Here is a 23,956-nt window from a genome sequence, read left to right on the forward strand (position 1 = left end):
TGTTGTTCTTCTCAGAACTTAGCACTGAAATGATTATGACTTCACTGGCTTTAAATAGGAAAAGAAATTTCAATGATCTTTTAATGAAGTATTAGGTTTCGAATTTTAAAAATCAAAAAACGTCACCATTTCAATATCACATTAACAAGAAATCCTAATTATATTAGGATTAGATTATATCTCGGCACACTCTGTCCTCTGTCCACTGTCCTGGGCTGACTGCGGCACTTGGCTGAGTGTGTGAAACCATTTGTTTATGACCTCATTTTATTACCGTGATATCATTTGTTTTGTCCTAGAAATTGTTTCTGTTCTGTTTTGAGAACATGTGCCAAACACGGACACTCTGTGACGGTCTCGACCTTCCGTATCTTAGCCAATCCTTTTCGTAATAAACTGCCAGTGAACACGTCTACCGTCTTGTCTGTTTCTGCTGACGTCTTTTGTTAACCTATAGATAACACTGAATATTCTACCTTACTTGCTCATCTCAGTAAATTTTGAAGAGCTTTGCTATACAATCGCTGTCTCCGTGTGGTTCTTTAGCATCTCTTCCCTGAATTCAGCTCTGGTAGCAGTGAGACTCAGGCTTATTCTCTAAGTGAACCCGACATCTCTAACACCAGCAAAGGTTAGTTTCCAGAATATGATGTAGTGCTGACGTGACCCAGACTCGAGGCTCGAGTGATATGTGAAATGACAACTCGAGAGCTTTTCTTCTTTAACCGTATTTGCTTTATACTTGGACTGGAGGTTTTCACTGGATTCATCAGAGAACATTCTGCTGGTAAAAAATTAACGATAAAAATGATTAGAAACGACACGCAGAGACACCATGAGTGTAAAACATGTGAAGTCTCTCTATTTTCCTCTCTCTTCATGCACTTTTCTTCCAATATTCTAGACAGGAAGCCAAGAGCTTATGCAATTCTCTTCCCCTAAGCTTCCGACTTGGCGATTAAACCTTAAATTATGACCTTGTTTCAGGATCCTGTGTAGACTGGAATAAAATATTTGAGGGTTTAAGTGGGTAGACTTGGTCTGCACAGGTAAAGTGGATTGAAAGGAAAGTCGTTTTTTTAGTTGTTTTGCTGTGTATTTTCTCTTCCATTCACCTACTAGGTTCTCTTAATCAACCTCAAGATCGGCCTCTTTCTCTTCTCATTTTCCTGCTTATTTCTTTTGCAAATGAGACATTTGACTGCTCCAACAGCTGCTCAGAAATGTCCAAGCTTCCAAGTTCAGGACAAATCACAAAACACAATCAGCCACGTAAACAGAGACTTTTGTTCAGAGCTTCAAGAAAAAAAGAGAAAAAAATCTGTTATGCAAAATGAATGACAAACGAATGATTGACAGGTCGACTATAAAAAGGTTGCCATCTTCGCTCGAAACTCAGATATCTCACACACATTGAAACAATGTGAAAATTAAAGCTTTACAGCATAACATGCAGCTTGTTCGCTAATTCAAAAGTTCACCACAGAGTCGTGTGTTTACTCATAGATAGATAGATAAATTAAATAAAAAGTTTAATGTTTACAGATTCAATTTTCTATTTTTTTTAGTAGTATTTGTGTTGGTTTTGAAGATATGAAATAAAATGATAACATTCTTTAGATTACTAAATAAAACATTTTAAAAAATGACATTTCCCTTCTTTTCAGAGCTATACAATTTACTTTTGTACACATTAAAGAAAATGACATTTTTGCTGATGGTTTTCCCTCCATTTCCATGTTAAATAATTTATTTTTGTAGATATTAAATAAAAATGTTAAGATGTCTACAGACATCTTCATACTTTTCCTCCTCCGGTGTTAAATAATTGATTTTTCTCACTCTTAAATAAAACATTAAATTGTTTACAGAATTTTTCTCTCCTTTTTGGTGTTAAATAATTAATCTTTTCATATATTGAATAAAATGTTATTTTTAACATGTTGAATTTTTAGTGGTTTTTTTTCTTGTTTATTCATTTTAATTTCAGGAAGCATTTCATTTTCAATATTAAATTATTTTTGGAGCCATAAAATATAATTATGCCTTTTTATCATCATTATTCTAATTTTTTTTTGTGTGTGTGTTAAATCGTTTTTTCTTTCTTTACTTGTTTCAGTGCTAAACTACTGTTTTACCGGCAGTTTCTTCAGAAAACCATATATACAGTGATTCATATCATAGAAAGTTTATTATAATGATAGATGATTATAATGAAATTATGGTGGAGATATTTTTTGGCACCTTGCTCTGCATTACTAAAGACATAAAGCTTTATCATTATTATAACATTTTCACTTTATGAAGCCTTAAGGCACGTGAACGCTCATTAGGAATGATCTTATGTGTTTTGTTGTTTTGTTGTGTTCCAGAATTGTGAAAAAACAGGAGAAAAAAAGAAGGCAGTTCATCAGTTCATCACCTTGAACAGCTCCATTATCTCTAGAGCTTCTTTCATGCGACTCCCTGCGCCGGACTCCGCAGCCAGAATGAACTGTGAGCAGGACTTCGGAGACGGGGGCATGAACGTCACTCTTACCCTCAGGTTGCTGATGCATGGCAAGGTAAACTGCACACACACACAGTTGACACATGCCCACCCTCTCAGCTCATCCTGAAATAGCAAACCTCCAGCAATAGAAGCTTTGCGTATCATACAGACAATCTGATGATATTCACTTCAAATAATCTCTGTGCTATGACGCCTTTGGGATACTCGCCCCATGATGCTTAACTCTAATGGGTTTTAAATGATTCCTTAACACGGGCAAACATTAAGGATATGCAAATGAGATCATAATAACCCCCCCCCACCACCCACACACCGCACTATCAACCAGCAGCATCGTCTCCCCTCCCCCTTTCTTGCTAGTTTTCATTCACACACTTACCCATATTCGCCATTTTTTTGTGGGTGAAGTGTTCGTTTAACACTGCGAGGGTTCAGTGAAACTCGTTATTGGCCTGCTTGCACAATGAAGTCATTAGAACCAGAGCTACACACTGTTGTGCCTGTTGGCTCGACATGCCAGGCCTTTTCAGTTCATTTGCCATTTGCATGAAATTAATAACGAACAAGTCATCCACTGTGATGAGATGTCATTGTACAATAGAAGTGTTGCTTAATCATATGTTTGGTGGCCTGGGAAAACATTTCATCTGGTGACATTTTGACATTTTTCTTCTATATAAACAAAGGGTGTAACAGTTCCGCGTGGATCTGTTTAATGTTATCCCGATTTGGATTCAGATTCAAACTGGAGAGAAGTGGGCGTGGCTTAAACAAGAATATTTCTTTTCTTTATTTGTTTTTAACTCTTTACACCATTCCATTCTGCCTTTAACTGACATTTAAACAAACCAGTTTCAACAAACAAATAATTTTATTGCCGCAAGTTTGATATAAAATGAGTCAGGATGGCTTTCAGCGTTTTTTTTCCTTCTCTTGGATAACCTTACACAGAATGTTAGTGGTTGAAGATAACACTTTCGAATTTTAGCTGCTTATGCAATTGCGCTTAAGGCATCTCAGAGAGCAGAAATGGGTTTGATATCACCATTTACTTTGAAGAAATATTTGTGTGAAAAAAAATAACTTTTCTATGAAAATGTTGCCCCTAGTATGCTAGGTAAAAACAAAAATACTAAAGAAAAACTACAAAGTCTTAAATCCCTGAGTGTCTACCTTCACATAAGATCTTAACCACCACTGTGGAGTGTGACACGTCAAAGAAATTCAATAATCACTGAAGTACAATAAATAATATATTATATTATTGATATGGCTGTATTTAACTATATATAATACAGAAGTATACATGCTACAACATGAAAAAATATATGTATAAAAATTTAATTGTTAAATTTATATAAACAAAGGGTAGCTGGAAGGCTTTGAATTATGCGATCAGATTAGGTGGTCAAAGTGGTCACCATTAGCATAGCCTGATTTCGGTGAACTACTGTATGAACAGGAATTTGTGTGATTGTTAGTCGCATTGGTGTTTCTGTTCCACACGCTTGTTGTTGAACTTCACACACACTTTCAAATTTACAATACCACTTCAAAATGATCTTGCATTGCTTGAAAGTCAAGCGTGCCCCCACCATTTTGACTTTAGAGGAAATGTACTGCCATAATTCAATTCGAGTTTTAAAAGAGGGCATCGAAAACAACTGTTGAAGTGTGTGTACATTTATGGGGCCCTTCTGTATTGATTGATTGATTGATTGATTGATTGATTGATTGATTGATGGGCTATCACACTGGGAGTTTAGTCTGAAATAGAGAATTTGAAAAATCTACAATGTTAAAGTAGTCATGTGGACCAGGAAGTGCATCGTGAGACCGAACCTAAAACTTCCTGATTACACTGGGATTCAGACCACACCCAGTGTATCAAAACACCTTAATGGTTTTACTCGAGGTTGTTTTCCTTGCTAGTTTTTATTAAAAGTTATCTGTCGATCCAAATGACATGGTTTCCGAATTTATGGAAAAATATTTATAATTAATACCAGCTTGTGTCTCCTCTTGTCCACTAAAGCTATGTGATTTCCAGGTGACCTTAAGATACAATAAAATGGCCGAATCAATGAACATTACGCTAATTAAAAAAAATTAAAAATAGAAGTGTACTAAAGCAAAATCTTTATGCAGCTATTCCAGGCTGTAACCTTTAGTTAGTGACTAGAACTTGTTTTCCGTGAATCATTTTGCTGGCATGGCTTGTGTCTACTTCTCCTCAGAGGGGACGGTCACTGCAACACAACACAATAACGAGGATTAAAATGACGTAACTCACACTCGATGGCTTTCAGAGTGACCACATCTTGTTTCCGAAAACATGCTAAACATGAGAGTTTGGACTGATGTGTTCGACAGGGTTTTCCAGCACCATCATCAAAACTGAGACAGATTTAATTTAATTTATTTATTTATTTTTGGGTTGTTTTTTTTTTTTTTTTGTAAGAATGGTGCTCCTGCCACCTGCACACTTAGAGAGTTTTCTAGAATCAGTGCCAATGTGTGTTTGATGAGCAGCTCCTGGCTCTAAACTACTTGTTAATTACTCCAGATACAGCAGGTGTACTTATTTTCTGCCCACATGGCTTTTGGAAATAGATTTTTTTTTCCGGGAAATATATAACAGAGTGGACTGTTTTGTGGTGTGTTGGTGTGTTTTTAGCTGATGGTACCTCATTACAGGACTTACTGTGGACCAGATCATGTTTCATTACATCAGAAATAAATATAATATAAAATAAAGAAAGATTATGAATTAAATATTTAATAATAATAATGGAAAACACTAACAGGGCATAGACTTAAATAGAGAAAAAAAATGATACATGATAGAATGGAAGCATCCTTTCTTTTTCTTTGTATACCACAACGATACATTGCATTTTTAACCATTCATAGTTCCATTTCATGTTGTTAATATCTGTAATTCTTGCTATAACTTGCTTTATAGTAGAAATATACATTGATCATCCATAATATTATGAGCAGTGACAGGTGAAGTGAATAACAATCTCCTCATCATGGCACCTGTTAGTGGGTGGGATATATTAGGCAGCAAGTGAACATTTTGTCCTCAAAGTTGATGTGTTAGAAGCAGGGAAAATGGGCAAGCACAAGGATTTGGGCGAGTTTGACAAGTGACAAATTGTTATGGCTAGACCACTGGATCAGAGCATCTCCAAAACTGCAGCTCTTGTGGGGTGTTCCCGGTCTGCAGTGGTCAGTATCTATTATAAGTGGTTCACGGAAGGAACAGTGGTGAACTGGCGATAGGGTCATGGGCGGTTAACGCTCAGTGATGCATGTGGGGAGTGAAGGCTGGCCAGACAGACAAATTGCTGAAGAAGTTAATGTTGGTTCTGATAGAAAGGTGTCAGAATACACAGTGCATGACGGGTCAGGGCTGTTTTGGCAGCAAAAGGAGGACCAACACAATATCAAGCAGGTGGTCATAATGTTATGCCTGATTTAGTGTATATACGGGAGTCCATATGCCATTCAAGCAAAATGTCACCTTTTCCATATTTTTTTGCACACATGAAGAATCTGAGCAGTTATTGCGTATGATTTATTGCTTCAAGAACAAGCTTCTGACCTTCCAATATCACTTGCGAAAACCTCGACGAGAACAGGAAATAGCCTTATGTAATTGCTTCTTGCATTATTCTAATCATGGATTTCGACTCCGCAGACTAGCGTTGGATAACTAGAAGCCAGACAGCTGCTCTGGTAATTGAAAGCGATAATGGAATTTTCCGACTTTAAGAAATCATTTACTCAAGGTTCATTTCCCTTCCGTATTTCACGTTGAGTCACTTTTGTACAGCCTGAGTGTTACAATGTGTGCTTCCCTGTGGTTTTAAAATCAAAGAGTCCAATAGTGCATTAGGCAGGTTTGTTAGGACCGGGACGAGGTCGAGCTCACAGGCGGCTTCCTCATCTAAAACCGACAGACGGACATCTGGGGTAAAGTGCTTGGATCAATACACTGACATTTGCCTGGTGTCTGTTTTCTCTTTTCACAGGAGGTCGGGAGCATCATTGGGAAGGTGAGTACCTCTGCATCTCTCGCTCACACTCTCTCTCACTCTCTCAGCTTTCACTAGTCATTTGCATGCTATTTATTAAAGTGAAAAACACACTCTGATTGAATATTAATATTGCATATTAATTTTTATAATTAACTTGTAACTTGTAAATAATTATTATTATTCAGCATGCTCATCTATTTTCATTTCAGTTTCCTAAATTACCCCTTAAAACTACCTACTGATAAAACTACTAGTGAAATTTAACTCTGCCTAAAGACGGTGATGCAGCAGCGCTTGAATCCTTGACACTACCGTTAAACCATCACACAATTTGTATGGGATTTTCTCAGTTCATTCGGTAAAATGACAAATCCAAACGATTGGCTACCAATCTTGTCATGTCATGTGGTCCCGTTTTTTTTTTTTTTTTCAATTCCCAAACCTAATTTAAAAATTATTTGATGGACAAAAAGGAAGAAAGACATGTACAGAGACATGATGAAGCCGGAAAAAAAGGGAAGGAAGGAAGCTAATCTGAAACAAATACAGTTAAGATTGCTTTGCTAATCTGTCAGTGATGCTAAAGCAAAGCCTAGTATGTAGAATGTTGATCAAGTTTAGTTCTCTCACCTCCTCATCTGTAACATTCCGCTCAAACATCAACATTCAGACCTTTAACTTATATCACCGTCAGCACCTTCGCACAACGTACAACAGAAATCCTTACAGAAATAATGAAAATACACACACAGCAAACAAATTAGCACCAGGACATTTTCGTCAGAAATATTACAATATGAATATCAAATAATCAAAATGAAGTGTTTAACAGCTTTGTGGACCTGTCCCTTAGTGTAATGGACACCAATGCTATGCAATATCTCAAATAAATAAATATATACATTCATTTATAGTTATGTCTTTTCCACTGGTCTAATTAAATGCTCTCTAGAACAGCTATAACCCCACCCCTAGAATCAGGTCTTGCTCTATAGTAGTAGCTTGTTAGCAGTAAGCTTGTGTTTTTGTCTTTGCATGTAAATGCTTGGTTTAAAACCAAAACTTGGATCTGTAATTAGCTAGCTTTCTAACATTTCCACCAGATCAGATTTGGCAGATCTCGAAGACTATTGGCTGCTGCGTAATTCAATCAAGCCTTACTTCCTGTTTCAGAAGGAAATACGCCAGAATAAAGAAGAAACCTAGAAGCTATTTTGATAATAACTTTAATACGTTTCTTGTTGTTTTTTCTCTAAGTGCTGGCGCTGCTTTCAGTTCTTACAATCTGTTATTAGAATTGCTTATGTTAACTGGAGACCCCACAGGTAATAAGAATGGCAAGTAAACCGTAATCACAATAAGGGTCTATTAAGTTTTTTCATGCGTCGTATAAAGTCATGATGGGAATTGGTTACAGTTTGAAACCTTCTATTGCTTAATATCGCTAGCTGACACTGTTTATCCCTGAAGGCAGCATAAATGGAGATTTCATAAGAGCAAAGATCATCATCATTAACGTACAGTGTGTAACGTGTGTGTGTGTGGGTTTTGTTCTTCTGAGACGTAGCTAGCAGTAAGTCCTGCAGCGCCGCTCCCCATCATGTCGAATCTCAGGGAATCGCATGTGATGTAGTCTTTTTTTTTCCTCCCCTCTCACATTGGCCACACACACAAGCTGTTAATGTTTTCTCAGAAAGCCCACGTTATACAGACTCTCACCTGAGGACTAGCCTGCTAATAAGCCCCTGAGCTTTTGCTAGCAGTTTGCTTTCCCAGTTATATATATATATATATATATATATATATATATAAACACACTCAGACAAAAACATCACCCCCCCTGAGGAGAAGCAGCAGATGTTAGCACACAGTGAAGTGGAGCATGATGGAGTTTTGACTCTGACAGACAGACCACTGTTCAGCCAAGAGAGATTGACTTAGCAGCATGTGCTCTTGTGAACATGATTTTTATTTATTTATTTTTTTTAAGACATGAGGATATTTTTCTGTTTCTCTGTAAAAACAAGATATTTAACCATAAATTGATTAGCTAGCTAAATTTAGCACTAGGACAGTAAAAGCTCCACTGTGCTAGTGCTGTGTTGTGGCTAGGCTGAAAATGGGAGCTAGCATAAAGTAATAGAGCTAGTTACGTGTGTTCGTATAGTATAATAGAAACAGCTGTGGTTATGTAGCGTAATAGTAGTTTGTATCCTTGTCAAAAGGTGAACAATTTGTTAACATTTTTTTAGCTATGAGATGTTATGGTCTCTCCTCACATAAAAGGTCATTTCAGTCTTATTTACTTGTTGCTTAGCCGTGAGGAGGGGTCTTGCTTGTGTTAGCATGAGAGGTTTACCGTAATAACAGGATGTCATAAGGCACTATTTTTATGAAAACGGTACTTAAATTAAGATGTAGAATTATGTCAATTGTCAATTATAAATTTAACAAAACATTGGAAATGTCTAAAGTATTTAATTTGTTAGCATTGACACTAGTTCACTTTTAAGTTGGATTTGCTAATTCCTGTCTGAAAAACCTGTTAATTATGAACATGACTAAGCAAGTGTCATGAAAGATACCTTGTATAAATAAATAAATAAATAAATAAATATGCTAGCTAAAAATTTGAACTTTACAATATTTTAACAACAGAGCAATCGTGGAATCTCCCAATTGTTTTGCTCAACAGGTATGTCAGCTTGAAGACACTGATGAGTGAGGTTGTTTAAAGGTGCGGTTAATGCGATGTTTCACATTAGCGTTCCTATGATTCTTACTAAATCCTTTCATTTCTCTAAAATTCAACCGTCCAATTAAATCAGAGAAAATCTGTAAGGTTATTAAAGCTCATTTACTCCATTCATTACTGCTCAGGTGACAACACTAGAGACTGTCAAAAGACAACACTAGAGACCGTCTGCTTTTGTGCCTTTTGGTTAATGATGGGGATTTTTTTGGCTCTTTTAGACTTTACAACATGCTCCAAAAATCTTGAGTGATATTATGAAGACCCAAGAGTCATCTCTTAAAATTATTGGCACCATCCAAGAAAATGGGAAAAATTTTTGCACAACTATACATAAATTCCTGTTACTCACTATAATGTCTGCATATATACTACATTACCAAAAGATTTGGGACGTCTGCCTTTACATGCAATATGGAGTTGGCACACCCTTTGCAGCTATAACAACTTCAACTCTTCTGGAAAGGCTTTCCACAAGGTTTAGGAGAGTGTATATGGTGAACATTTTTGGCCATTCCTCTAGAAGTGCATTTGTGAGGTCAGGCACTGATGTTGGATGAGAAGGCCTGGCTCACAGTCTCTGCATTAATTCATCCCAAAGGTGTTCTATCAGGTTGAGGTCAAGACTCTGTGCAGGCCAGTCAAGTTCCTCCACACCAAACTTGCTTATCCATGTGTTTATGGACCTTGCTTTGTGCACTGGTGTGCAGTCAGGTTGGAACAGGAAGCGGTCATCCCCAAACTGTTCCCACAAAGTTGAGAGCATGAAATTGTCCAAAATGTCTTGGTAAGCTGAAGCATTAAGAGTTCCTTTCACTGCAACTAAGGGGCCGAGCCCAACTGCTGAAAAATAACACCTGAATTCAATGATATGGAGGGGTGTCCCAAAACTTTTGCCAATATAGTGTATATTACTGGAGAACATGCGAAGGCAGGTGGGAAGGAGCACTAGTTAGACAGATGGACTTTGGCAGAGCTTCGTGCTCAGTTTTTATTTTTCCCACTAGCGCTTTTCAGTATGCTTTCAGCACTCAGCAGAAAAAATAAAACACTGTCCCAATATTCTGGAGCTTTCTTCCTGCTCAAGTCACTTTTTAAGCTCATGCACCGGTGTGGGTGGATGTGCGGGTTTGTTTTGTGCGACCTCTGTCAGCTCTCCCTCTCTCTCTCTCCCTCTCTCTCACGCTCTCTCACTCTCTCACTCTGGTTCAAGTCATTTTCTTATTTATTTTTTTTTGTCTAAAAAGTCAAATAAACCACACAAATAAAATCACTGATCTCACACACGTCAAAATTATAAATTATCGTCTCTGTCCGCTGCTGATGCTAGGTCACACCCCTGCCTCTCCAACTATATATTCCATATACAAGATGTTGTAACTTTATAAAAACAAAACTGACAAACAAAAACCAAACTTATGTTTGTGTTATTGATTAATGATAACGTACTGATACTGGAGAGAACATCTGTGGTAGCTCAAGTGGTTAAGGCTCAGGGTCATTGAGCAGAAGATCGGGGTTCAAGCACCACTAAGCTGCCACCATTGGGCCCTTGAGCAAGGCCCCTAACCCATCCTGCTCCAGGGGCACTGCATCATGGCTGACCCTGCGCTCTGACCCCAACCCCAAAGGATAGGATATGTGAAGAAAGAATTTCACTGTGCGGTATATGTGACAAATAAAGACAACATAACATAACTTAAGGGCGTAGAGGTGGTGGAAATGAAAAAAATAAATATATCAAAAATAGAACTATTGAAAGAAAAGACAAAGCCTTTTATCATTGTCACATTACAGCACAGTAAAATTCTTTCTTTACATATCCCAACATTGGAGGTTGGGGTCAGAGTGCAGGGTCAGCCATGTTAGAGCACCCCTGAAGCAGAGAGGGTTAAGGGCCTTGCTCAGGGGCCCAACAGTGGCAGCTTGGCAGTGCTGAGGCTAGAACCATGATCAACCCAGAGCCTTAACCACTGAAAACCAATAAACCCAGCTTCCTTCACCTTGACCCCAGAAAAAATCAGGATTAAAAAAAAATCATAGCTTTTTAATTATAATTATTTCTCATGATCTAATCATTTTAATGAAATTAGATGTGAGCTTGTAAACCCACAACATTGTTAACATCAGAATTAGGGGAAACTGCCATACCCAGTTTTATAAAAAATATTTCCTTCGATTTTTAGATTCCTTCTTCCACTGTCTTGTGCATGGGTTTGTTTAATTCATGTGTATTGAGTTTGTCCATTGTTTTGTTCGTTAGTTCAGTATGAATGTGCTAAAGGTAAATAAATCATTGTCTGTTCTTTGTTTGTGACAGAAAGGAGAAACTGTGAAGAGGATACGAGAGGAGGTAGGGCATCCAGAATCTGCCAGAATCTACAAGAAGAGTGTGTGTGTGTGTGTGTGTGTGTAAATGGTACTTGTTTGAAGCTCTCCTGGCACACAGCCACATTAAAAGTTCAGTGCGCTGGTCTCGGGCAGTGACAGAGAAAAGACAGAACACAGAAGAAAGCGTGTTTCACATCGACACTAACAAGACAACACAAGAAGAGATAGAGAGAGAGCAGGAATATGTAAATGAAGCCCATCATCCCAAGGACTACTGACTCACACATACACACATGTGCACACATACACACATGGTCTGTATACATTCAAGATCTCCTGTTAAATGAGGAACTTCAAGACCACTCTGAGAACATAAGGAGATTTTATGAAGAAGAAAAGCTCAGGTGTGTGTGTGTGTGTGTGTGTAGTGCCCTGGCAACATGAAAAATGCCTTTTCATTTTGCCTATAAAGCCACTGATGTGAAGCTGGAACTCCTGAGAAGATGCTTCCCTTCCCTCTTTTTTGCTCTCATTCACACACACACACACACACACACACACACACACACACGCACGCAGAGAGTATAAAAATGTGTTTGACAGACATGCGCTCGCTGCCTCCATGAAATGAAGACTAATGATTTTGGCTTCATAATACAGAAGACATAAAACAGATACTGCGCTCGCTCTCTCTCTCTCTCTCTCTCTCTCTCTCGTGCACTCTCTCACACACTCTCTCTGAGTCTCCCATACACACTCTCTCTTTCTCCCTCACTCTTACACACACTCTCTCTCTCTTTGACTCTGCCTTATGCTCTGTCTCTCTCTTGCATACTCTCTCTCTTATGCTGTCTCTCTCACCCACTCTTACGCTCACTCTCACTCTTACGCTCTCTCTCTCTTTCACTCACTTATGCTCTCTCTTTCACTCACTCTTAGGCGCTCTCTCTCTCAATTTTACACTCTCCCTCTCTCTCACTCTTGCGCTCTCACTCTTTCACACTCTCTCTTTGTCTCACTCTTACGCTCTCTTTCTCTCTCACTTTCACTCTCTTTCTCTCTCACTTACGCTCTCTCTTTTTCCGCACACTCACTCACTTTCTCTTACATTCTCTCTCTTTTTCACTCACTCTTATCCTCTCTCACTCTCTCTCTCTCTCACACACACACACACACACACACATACATATGTGCTCTCTCTTTCTCTCGCTCTTTTTCACTCATTTACTCTTATTCTTTAATTAATATCATGTGACAAGAAGGCTGACCAGTCCCTTCTTGCTCTTTTCTGGAAGCTCAATTATCCAAGCTAAATAGTGTCAGATATCATAATTTAACTTAAAAGCATAACAGGATAATTATATGCATTATTACAGACGATGAAAAAAAAAAATGAAGCAAGGACTTCTGGGGAAAAAAAACTGGAAGAGATGATCAAGACTTTTGCTAGCATTTTATTGCATGTAAAAATGCGAGCACTTAAAAAAAAAACAACTTGTTGAATCTGCTTAATTAAAATGCATACAGCGGTTCAGTGTGATTGAATTGAGTAACATTAACACAATTAGTTTTCGTATATCCAGCATGATTTAGCTGCCTAAATTTAATATAGCTGCGGTTTCTATCAGCAGCAACTTCCTCGTGAGATTTCGCACTGGAACTGGTTTGCGGTAATACTACATCAATCGAACGGAAATAAATAAATAAATAAATAAAAACAAGTTGATAAATATAAAAATAAATAAATATATAAGTAATTGATTGCAACCTACATTGACTCCATCACAACATGCTTAATTCCTTAATGTTTTACAGAAGATGGTACAATGTCATAGCGCATTTTGTTTTTAATAGCCTTTAAATGCGTCACGTTTTTAATTTAAGCATTTAATTCTGTGTCCTTGTGCTGAAAGAAGAAGAGGTTTTCATTTTAAAGAGGGAGATGTATAGGTTAAGAGTTCTGAAGTTTATGAGAAGAGAAGGAGGAACATGATGTTAAATTCAAGCACACATAGCAATTTAGCGATGACCCAGTGCATTTACATTTCTGCCATTTATCCAGAGTGACTTAAAATTTCATGTAATTTTTCACAACTATGCAGTTGAGGGTTAAGGTCCTTGCTCAGGGGCCCAGCAGTGACAGCTTGGTGATCCAAACTCACAACCTTCTCATCAGTAGTCCAATACCTTAACCACTAAGCTACCACATCCTCCAGTGCTGGATCAGACTTTTATCAGGCCTCCATACCACCATGAAATGATCCTCCAAATCTGATTTCCAGAACAATCTTAATGAGGCTATATCTCTATGACATGGAGCTGAACTGAGCCAAAATTGAGAGGTTGAATATTGCAATAAAATCCAAATGTGATTGGGAATCAACAGAACTGATTCGTATTAACCGCATTCGGAGTCTCTGGTAGGCTTAATCCATCTATAAAAATCCTAAGCAGGAGTGTTGTATTGGAAATGAGCTGAAAGCGACAGTCAGTATATCTAACAGAGAACTGGAGAGTTAAGAGCTGGTGATCTGAGATGGCTGGGAATTACAGTAATAGAGCTGGCTATAAACCATGAGGTCAAGCAGAGGTCAAAACGAGGTCACAAAGTGAGGGTCAGGAAACCATCTGCCGACCTTCTAGCATCTGGCGGCTTGGAAAGAACAAAAAAATAAATAAATCCTCCTCATCTCGGTCGGTGCATAGCCGGTGTCTTAGATTGCAGGAATAAATTTTAGAAATGTTAAGCAATAAGCAAGAAATAGCCTTTCAAGTGCCGAGCCATAAATGTAATCAAGCTGCAGACACAGCGGAAACGACTGCATCATTCCCGTGCTGCTAAAAAAGCTAGGTCTTAAAGGCAGGACCGAGATGAGAAAGAGACGAGAAAAACCCAGACCTTTTCTGTAGTAATATCCATCAAAGAATGTGTATTCTTACTGACTGTAACATGTAGCTGGACAAGTCGTACATGTATTATCTGAAATCTTCAATGCTCTTAGTCAAATCCTGACTAAGCTAAACGGTGATAGCGAGTATGCAGAATGACAAGCTAGATTGAGAGGGGGAAAAAATGAAGTTAGTACCTGTTATTACTCCTCCTACTCAGTTAAAGCATGTAGTACCATAGCTGAGAAAATCCTCAGAGACTCCACCCACTCCTATAACGGTCTATTCAGCCTGTTGCTGAACATCAGGCGAGACTTTTTCCTCGTCTGAAAGCTAAAAACAGAGTCTCGGGAGTAGTTTTTTCCCTCAGGCCAACAGACTCCTTGAAACAGACATGTCCGTCTTGAGCATCATATCCTGTAGGATTCCACAAAGACTCGTTTTCTCCACCGTCATTCTGCACTTCTACTATTACTACATGCCACATGCAGCATACTGCACATCATATTCTTCTCAATCAGTATAAAGAAATGAATCATTTTATCAAAGCAAGTTTGATATAAAATAAGTCAGGACAATGTTGCCTTTCAGCGTGAGAGGTGTGTTTTTACCTTACACAAAAATTTCGTTTAATTTTAGACGCTTTTTGAACAAGTACTTAGGGCATCACAGGGAGCAGAAATGGGTTTGATAGCAACATTTACTTTTAAGATTGAAAGAAAATATATTTTAGGGTTTTGGGGGGGAATTTTGTCTGAAAATATTGCCCCTAGGAGGCTAGGTAGAAACAAAAATACTTCTGTCAATCTACATATTCTTAAAGCTTTACTAGTTTTACTTTTATTATCAGGCATTAATCACCAGTGTGGAGTGTAACATGACGAAGAAATTCAATGCTGAACGTGGACATGACAAAATAGACCGAAATTCCTAATCTCATTGACCTCTTGGTAAAAAGATTTAAGTTAGATTTAGTCTCTTAGATTTAGCTTATTTAAATGCACCCAGGAGGAAAGGTTTTCACTTCACTGTGAGTTTTTGTCAAAACTTTGACAAAAAAATAGAATTAAAAATCCTGAATCTTGAAAGCAGTTATAATAATCATTCCTTTATTCGGTCTTTATTTCTTTTTTCACTCTCTCTAAGTCCTCCATTTTACCAGATTAATCCTTTATTTATTCATTTATTTATTTTTATTTATTTATTTTTTTTTTTTTTATTTTTTTTTTTATTTATTTCTTCATTTTTGGACACTCCTTTCCAACGATTACGCATGTTAAAAGTGCTGCATCGATCGCACAGGTTCCCGCATAAGGACATTAGAAGCAGCACAATTAATATCAACCTATACATATGAAGCCAGAGCTCTTATCCCATGATGTCTTAAGAATCTCTTAAGAATCAGACCAGAGAAGTCAACAGTGCTGTGGTGCAATACTACTATAACAATACTAGCTCTATGCAAGAATGCCAAAATCAATGGAACATTAGGGATTATAAAGCAACAGAGCAATGTAATAACATCCATTCATTTGAGACCAAGTGACAAATTACATATTCTACAAACGTAACTCAGAGAAATAGATAAATAGCTGAGGTCAGCTTTCAGCAGGAAGGAATTAGTGCTAAGTCTCTAATGAACTCAAACTACACTGACCTATTTGTTCCTCAAGAGCTCTTGGTTGCTGTTGTAGAAAGCATTATTTGCATTTCCTGTCCAGTGTCACCCAAATGAGGATACGTTTCATTCTGAGTCTGGTTCCTCTCAAGGTTTCTTCCTCATATCATCCCAGGAAGTTTTTCCTTGCCACCTTGCTCATTAGGGATACATTTTAGGGATAAATAGTAACTTTAAACTTTTTTCTATGTTTACTTTAGTAAAACTGCTTTGAGACCATGTCCATTGTTAAATCCGCTATACAAATAAATTGAATTGAATTGAGGTGATGCCCATTTTTATTCACTCATGTCCCAACCTCTTGGTTCTGAAATGGCAGCTCTACAGTGTTTGTGTAGAACAACTGTGTGGCCTATGCATGAAGCCAGAGCATGTGTGTGTGTGTGTGTGTGAGATTGATGGAGTGATCAGTGTTAATGGAGAGAGGCAGCAGGGGGCCTGCAGGAGGATGATTCACACAGTCCAGCATAGCACAGCAATTTCTTGAGTCATCCACACACACACACACACACACACACAAGCATGCACTAGAGAATGAGTCAGTGAGCACACGAGCAGAAACACACATCACACATTTATACTCATTGTCATGATTTAAAAATAGTCTTCTATTTAAAAAAAAAAAAGACTAGTACTCACAAGTCTCTTGTCTGTCTGTCTTAACATGATGGAATGAAAGCAGGGGCAACCCAGACATGTTTTCTCACACTTTTCTCACACATGCCTACACACTCACACACACACACTTCTGCAAGCATATTTCTATTTCAGCCCAAACGCTGGCCCACTGAGTTGCTAAACGACAGGAATACAAGAAAGCATCTGATAGAGAAAAAAAATAGATAGGGGCAGAGAGAGATCAGCAGTGATGTCTACCACCGCCAGTATATATGTCCAGTTCTATATCTCTCACATCTTTTGGTCTGTTTCTCTATCCTAACAGAGCAGCGCACGCATTAACATCTCTGAGGGTTCTTGTCCTGAGAGGATCATCACAATCACCGGCCCCACAGAGTGTGTGTTCCGAGCCTTCACCATGATCACAATAAAGCTGGAGGAGGTAAGGGGGAGAGAAAGCATTCACCCACACACACACACACACACACACACACACACACACAAACGTTTGTCTAGCATGTACATTGTCTAGCATTCATTCATTTATTCCTTCATCCTGGTCAGGGTTGTGTTCCATTTTATTGGATTGTGTTTATATTTTTCTAAATGAAACTACCATTGTTGGGAGCATGAAATTGGGATATCTGTTAGAAAATATTGCACAAACAACAACAAAAAAAAAATCTCACAAATACCTCCCCAAAAAACCCTTCTGGTTTAGGCCACGCCCACTATAAATATTCATACAGTCTCATGGTGTAACTGTCATTTATGTAAGGCTAAATTTCAGCCTGTTTATTTGAAATGTCGAGGAATCGATTAGCTGTTCTTTTCTGTGTTTGAGTGCTCGACTACACAATTACCCAAAATGCCCCCGAGTCATTATTCCAAGTGACGCACCATTAAGTACAACGCACCTAATTCTGTCAACCCATCTCAGACTTCCAGTACCCTCAGCCACACGTAGAATCCACCCGGTACCCCGTAACGACTCCTCCGCCTCGATCACGCCTCTGTCAAGAACTTTGCCTTGCTGCCTCGCTCTTCACACCAATCCCATTATTTCCTTCGCACACACGTGGCAGGGTGCAGCTCATTAACCAGGTGCTGGGATTCTCCCTGCAAGTCAGTGTGGTCTGGTCAGAAATGAGCGAGTTGTCATAGAAACCTCGGAGGCTGCAGCAGGGTCAAGATTTGACTCATACCGAACGCACGGTGCGCATCACAGCTTCAGAGATTTTTTTTTTTTTTTTTAACTAGAGTTTATTTAGGGACCTGTTTTACCTCAGACGTCCTTAAAATGTTATTGCTGAAGTGGATTTAAAGGGCACAGAGGAATGCGAGAAGGCTCGGGTGGCGCTTAACCAAAGCTCTCAGTGGGGTTTCGGTTTTTTTCAGAAACAACATAGCAATAAAACTCAAAAAGTAACACAAGGCTGAAGCATAAATTTTACAACCGTGTGCCTATAAAGAAGTGCAGAATAGTGAGGATAGGAAAGTGTGTGGTGATTATTACACTTCACTTCAGTGAAGTCTGAATGATTTCCTTAGAACAGCACATATTGTGGCGTGTTGTGTTATACCGTAGCCCTTTTGCGTCACAGTTAAGTGTCTAGCGTCATGTTAAACGTTGTGAAGTTTCCTCCTGCAGCTATAAACAATCTTAAATCTTGAATTTACTAAGACAAAATAAAATGTCACTGTACTATAAAGTCACCAGTAGGTGTTCCTAGTACTGGTTGCCATAGTAACAATGTTGATCACTTTTCTTGTGCTGAAATGAAACATCGTGATGTGAGACTTGGCGTTTGTGTAGCACTTTATATCGTCATCATATCATCTGAGATGAAGGACCTCTTTGCCAACGATCACGTGCACTCTACTGTCTTCTCTCCCATTGGTAGTCGCTGCACCAAGTCGCCTCATATTTGCATAAAGTTCAACTTCTCTCAATTTATGGCCACAACACACCAAACATATTTGCAGACAATCGCTGGAAATCGACAGCTCTAATTTAAAATGAATAAACTCAAGTCACTCTCTGTGCTAAACACTTACTTATTATAAAGCACTGACACTGTAGACTCTTCCCTTATATGTTAAATACCATGTCAATAATTACACATTCTACTGTGAAATTTCATGTTTTTTTATCTTTATTAATAGCTTTAGATTATATGGATCATCTACTATAAAAATCCATAACAACTATTGTTACTTTAGAAACAATGAAATTTGATTCACAGAAATTTGTTGTCAGAGCTGCTGCTAAAGAAAAAGAATCAACACGTGAATCAAATTTGAGAATATATAATATATACACACACCAATCAGCATTATGACCACTGACAGGTGAAGTGAATAACTCTGATGATCTCACTTGTTAGTGGGTGGGATATATTAGGCAGCAAGTCAACATTTTGTCCTCAAAGTTGATGTGTTAGAAGCAGGAAAAATGGGCAAGCGTAAGGATTTGGGCGAGTTTGACAAGGGCCAAATTATAATGGCTAGATGACTGGATCAGAGCATCTCCAAAACTGCAGCTCTTGTGGGGTGTTCCCGGTCTGCAGTGGTCAGTATCTATCAAAAGTGGTCCAAGGAAGGAACAGTGGTGAACCGGCGACAGGGTCAGGGGTGGCCAAGGCTCATAGCTGCACATGGGGGAGTGAAGGTTGGCCCGTGTGATCCGATCTAACAGACGATTTTTACTCAAATTGCTGAAGAAGTTAATGCTGGTTCTGATAGAAAGAAAAGGTGTCAGGGTTAGGGTCATTTATATATATATATATATATATATATATATATATATATATATATGTATATATATTAATGAACCAAAATTTTATACACAATATAGATAGATATAGATAAAAATATGCGCTCTCTTCACTCACAGCTCAACCAATCAGATTAGAGGACTGGAATGAACTGCTGTATAATTGCCTCATTCTAAAAAGAACTAACATCCAGCTTGTGTGTGCAGAAAGAATTTGTTGTATGGAGTCTTTCAGGCAATTCTGAATGTCTTCTTGTACTAAGGCTTGTTGTGAAGGCATGCTGTCATTCGATAACTGTTGAACTGGCTTTATCCCCCCCCTGAACAAAGCGCTGACTGGAACGCCTTAGGTTCCTTTCACACTTGGCTTTTTTTCTTGAAGAGAAAAAAATAAAAACACCGGCTAGAGCACCTTTTTTTTGCTGATCTAAAAAAACCTGTAACCATGGATACACTTTACTAGCCCTAGCTACCTGGGATCAACTAAATAACAAGTCTAGCTTGGTATCTAGATTACATTTATTATTCTCCTCAGTAATAAAGGTTGCTGAAATCTCAGTGAGGTGATTGTTTGCCTTTGAGCTTTAGAAGAGATGTTAAGCTGCATGACTGAATGAAGCCACAGTTATAGTAAGAGGTCACATTGTGTGCTGATGAATATCCCCAAAATAGCAGAGTTGTTATTTTTAGTTCCATTGCAACAATGGAATAAAAGGAATGAAATATTTTCATGTCAACATAAATCTCCTCATATTCACTTGCTAATGTACTTGCCTAATGTCAAGTATTTTATTTTGTTTTCCATTGGAAGCTCCACTCTGACCAAAAAGAGCCAGTGCTGTTTAATTGCAGCCACAATCCACCCACATTGCAGCTTCTTTCTCTAGAATTATGACTTACTGTGCGTTCAACTTGAACACACCATAAAATGATGCCCTCATCAATCGGTGCCATTGGAATTCATTCTGAAAAACTTTTGAAGAGACTGAATAATCATTATAGATTTTCAAGTCAAGTAACAAGACAGAAAAATCCACGAATGTTAATAATTCAGGTTTTATCCTGAGGTGCTGTGGTATTGTTTTATGACTCTAAGGGAGAATGCAGAATTCAGGCCAATGCCAGACCTTTGGAGGTTAAAGTTACAATGAATGATTGATCGTTCACCAGGTTGGGAAAGTAGATTAGGAGGAAGAGGGTGGCAGGATTGACCTGGACATCTTGCTAGCACATTACATGACACCAACAGGGTCTGGGAAGCTGGATAGGTGCACGCTGTTCATGACCATGAGGACAGTTAGTTCTGGTTCACTGATTTGATTGGACGAGCGGTGTTCCAAATGTAGTGCCTACATTTCCTTTAACCACTACATTGGAAGGTTTCAGTGTGTGTATCACTCCGCTTGTGATTGTTCACCATTTAAAATTCCACTGTTATCAAAGTGTTCTCAATGACATGGCATGCAATATATGAAAGCTAGTCAGATAAAGATAAAAAAAAATAAGAGATGGCAGATTCATCAGGAGGACCTTTAATGGGAAAGTTTAAATCAATGTACCATTATGATAGGTGCGGCTTCTTTGGGATCTGTTTTCGGCAGCCATATTGTGTCGCTTGTTCGTGGATTGTGCACATGGCCAAATCACAACAACGTTGATATAGTATAGATTTTATTATAAAATAAAATCCTGAAGGTGCCTTACCAGAGAAATCCACTCCCATGTTTTGGTTGCCATTATTTGAACTATATTTACAGAAACATATACATCTCTTTTTTTATTCTTCAATCCATTGAATGCAGAATGCAACAGCTCCCCAACAAACCAAGTGCAAACACAACTGCAGGAATAAATTCTTTGTTGGTTGCCGTTCCAGGGCACCCACTCAGGTCGTAATTATTCCCTTCACGTAGCTAGAGCAGAGGTTGATGGGCAGCGAGACAGTGGTTGCTATTTACATTTCAAACCCCAGCAAGAATCCAGCTCCCCGCTAATTAATTGCAGTGATGGTGGGCCTTGACTTGGACCGGTATTTATTGCTGGGCTTAATTAAAGAAAGAGCTTCTGAAACTGCGCCACCTGACTAATAGACATTTAAGTCCATTCCTCTCGAAGTGCCGAGCATGTTCCTGAAAATTGGCCTACACTGCTGAGCTCAAGCCAGGTTGCAGTTTTCCATACTGCTGAAGCATTTGATTACGAATCTCTGATTACCAGGGCTGGTCCTGAAGCCAGTGGCGCATCAAACACAACCTCGAAAGTAACACTCGTGATCTGGAATATGTAAATACTTTGCATAACCTGGTGGTGGAAATCAATGGGCAACTCAGCCACAAGCCTTGTTCAACTTTGTTCAGTTGCCGCTAACCTTCATTCCAGCAAGTCATATTGATTAGAGAACAGTGAAGCAAGGGTTGGGGGTAGGGAGGGCTGATTAAATTCTACTGCAAAGAACTGTTTTCATGGTCTTCACTTCAAATCTTGGTAATGATCTCGTTTGAGAAGGCCAGCAGCATTCTGGAAATGTTCCACAATTGATTCAGGCAGCTACAAAAGAGTTAAGATTATTTTAATGGATAAAGATATTCTGGTCAGTAGAGGGTAACTGGTTAGGTAGTGGGATTTGGACGGGTGGTTACGCTTAAGCTCTATAGTCAGAACTGCTGTTATAGGAAATGAATCAATACTTTCTTGCAAATCAGATCCAACTTCAAGAGTACTTGGGTGTAAAACGATATAAAAAGATGAAAAAGAAGCTTTCCCTTAGATGTGGTATTCAAGAAGGTCAAATTTTTGAGCTATATCATTGAGTATACCTCGCTCATTACATCAAACACACTACACGTAATACTTACACCATGTAAATCTTTTATTCTGTTCCAAGTTCTGTTAAATTGACACTAGTTTTCTTACATATACCGTACTGTGTATTTCAGGACCTGGCTGCTCTTGTGGCTAATGGCACAGTCACCAGCAAGCCTCCAGTCACGTTGCGGCTGGTTATCCCTGCCAGCCAGTGCGGCTCTCTAATTGGAAAAGGCGGCTCAAAAATCAAAGAGATCAGAGAGGTAAGGGCCACAGAAATACACTTATATCTCCACCTCTCCCTCTCCTCCTTCTTCCTCTCCCTCCACTAGAAGACCTCTAAGGAGCAGTGCCCGGTGCTTGTGTGTTCAAGCTGCTTACTCTGCTGCATATTTCATGGGTCTGGATGCCAGTAAAAACCCATTTATTTTACATTTATGGTCTCTGCTGTCGGCCTGGGGATGAGGTAATGCTGCGTGCCGGGTCATGCTAACTTTGGAGTGGTCGCTAATGCAGGAAATGGAAGGAGGTGGAAGAAAAGGGTGGGATACCTTGCAAATGGGTTGTTGAACGCAGGCATTAGTAGTACTTTTATGGGATTATAATTTTCCAGTCATCCATATTGATCATAAATTATTATTTTATTTTTTTTTTGGTTCAAAAATTTCCCTGCTTTTGTTGTTTTGCCTTTCGTGACTTTAGCCCTTGCAAGTGTAAATTAAGTCAAGATTGAAAAGGGGAGGCTTGGGAGATTGTGATTTTCCCCAAAGGTTGGAATTTGCTAGATTACCAATACTTTCTTGTTGATTGAAACTCTGCTACTTAAATGTTAAACATTTGATGAAATGCTTGGATATTAATATCTAAATGGCTTGTTATCCTGCCTTATACCATATTAAATCTTGAATCAGATCGGTCACAAGATTTGAATGTAATTTAACAGATACATATAATAATGCTTTATGCACCTACAAAAGCTAGTATTTAATGGAAAATACCATGTTATTTAACAAAGAAAAACATGTGTAATTGTTGATGTTGAGAAAGTCTCTGTCAGGACAAGATTTTATAAAGGACTATATTGCAAAAGTAGGTGTTGCATATTTTGCAAATTTCTTGGTTAAACTTAATGGTCTAAATGGCAAATTAGTTTGGGAAGTAGCCAAGGAAAAAATAGGACTGTCTCTAGGCCTCTGGTTTCTCAAGATATGGGCAAAAACATTAGGGTACCAGCGATAAGTGTGGTCCAAGCACCCTTCTCAAACAATGCTCAAGTGGCCAGTTTTTGCCAAGAAAAATAAACAGACAATAGGATGCACATTTGTGACTGTAGCTCAGATTACTAGCCGAAAAATGGTTGCTTAATGGCGGCCATGTTTTTTGAACTAACCCATTTATTAAAATACACATACAAATAAGCACAAGTATAAAGTACACCAAATTTTAGCTTTTAACTGGCAAATCTCTCTTCCAAAACTGGAATAAAAGACTTCAGGACAAGCAGACAAACTTAGAAACTTATTCTGTATTTAATCTGTAGTTGATTATG

General features: G+C 38.4%; 1 protein-coding gene across 6 annotated transcripts in view; it reads left to right on the forward strand.

The window, feature by feature from the left end:
- The window catches only part of pcbp4 (poly(rC) binding protein 4), a 94,347-nt gene that overhangs the window by 40,190 nt on the left and 30,201 nt on the right, over window positions 1–23,956 (forward strand). For all 6 annotated transcript variants that reach the window (XM_058373484.1, XM_058373485.1, XM_058373480.1 and 3 more), the window contains exons 2-6: window positions 2,373–2,564; window positions 6,553–6,576; window positions 11,631–11,663; window positions 17,152–17,268; window positions 22,539–22,670. In XM_058373484.1, the coding sequence (XP_058229467.1) occupies window positions 2,457–2,564; window positions 6,553–6,576; window positions 11,631–11,663; window positions 17,152–17,268; window positions 22,539–22,670 (414 nt within the window). In that variant the 5' untranslated portion in view covers window positions 2,373–2,456. The remainder of the gene's footprint in view (window positions 1–2,372; window positions 2,565–6,552; window positions 6,577–11,630; window positions 11,664–17,151; window positions 17,269–22,538; window positions 22,671–23,956) is intronic.

The sequence above is a fragment of the Hemibagrus wyckioides genome, linkage group LG21, assembly GCF_019097595.1.
Source record: "Hemibagrus wyckioides isolate EC202008001 linkage group LG21, SWU_Hwy_1.0, whole genome shotgun sequence".
Taxonomy (NCBI): Eukaryota; Metazoa; Chordata; class Actinopteri; order Siluriformes; family Bagridae; genus Hemibagrus; species Hemibagrus wyckioides.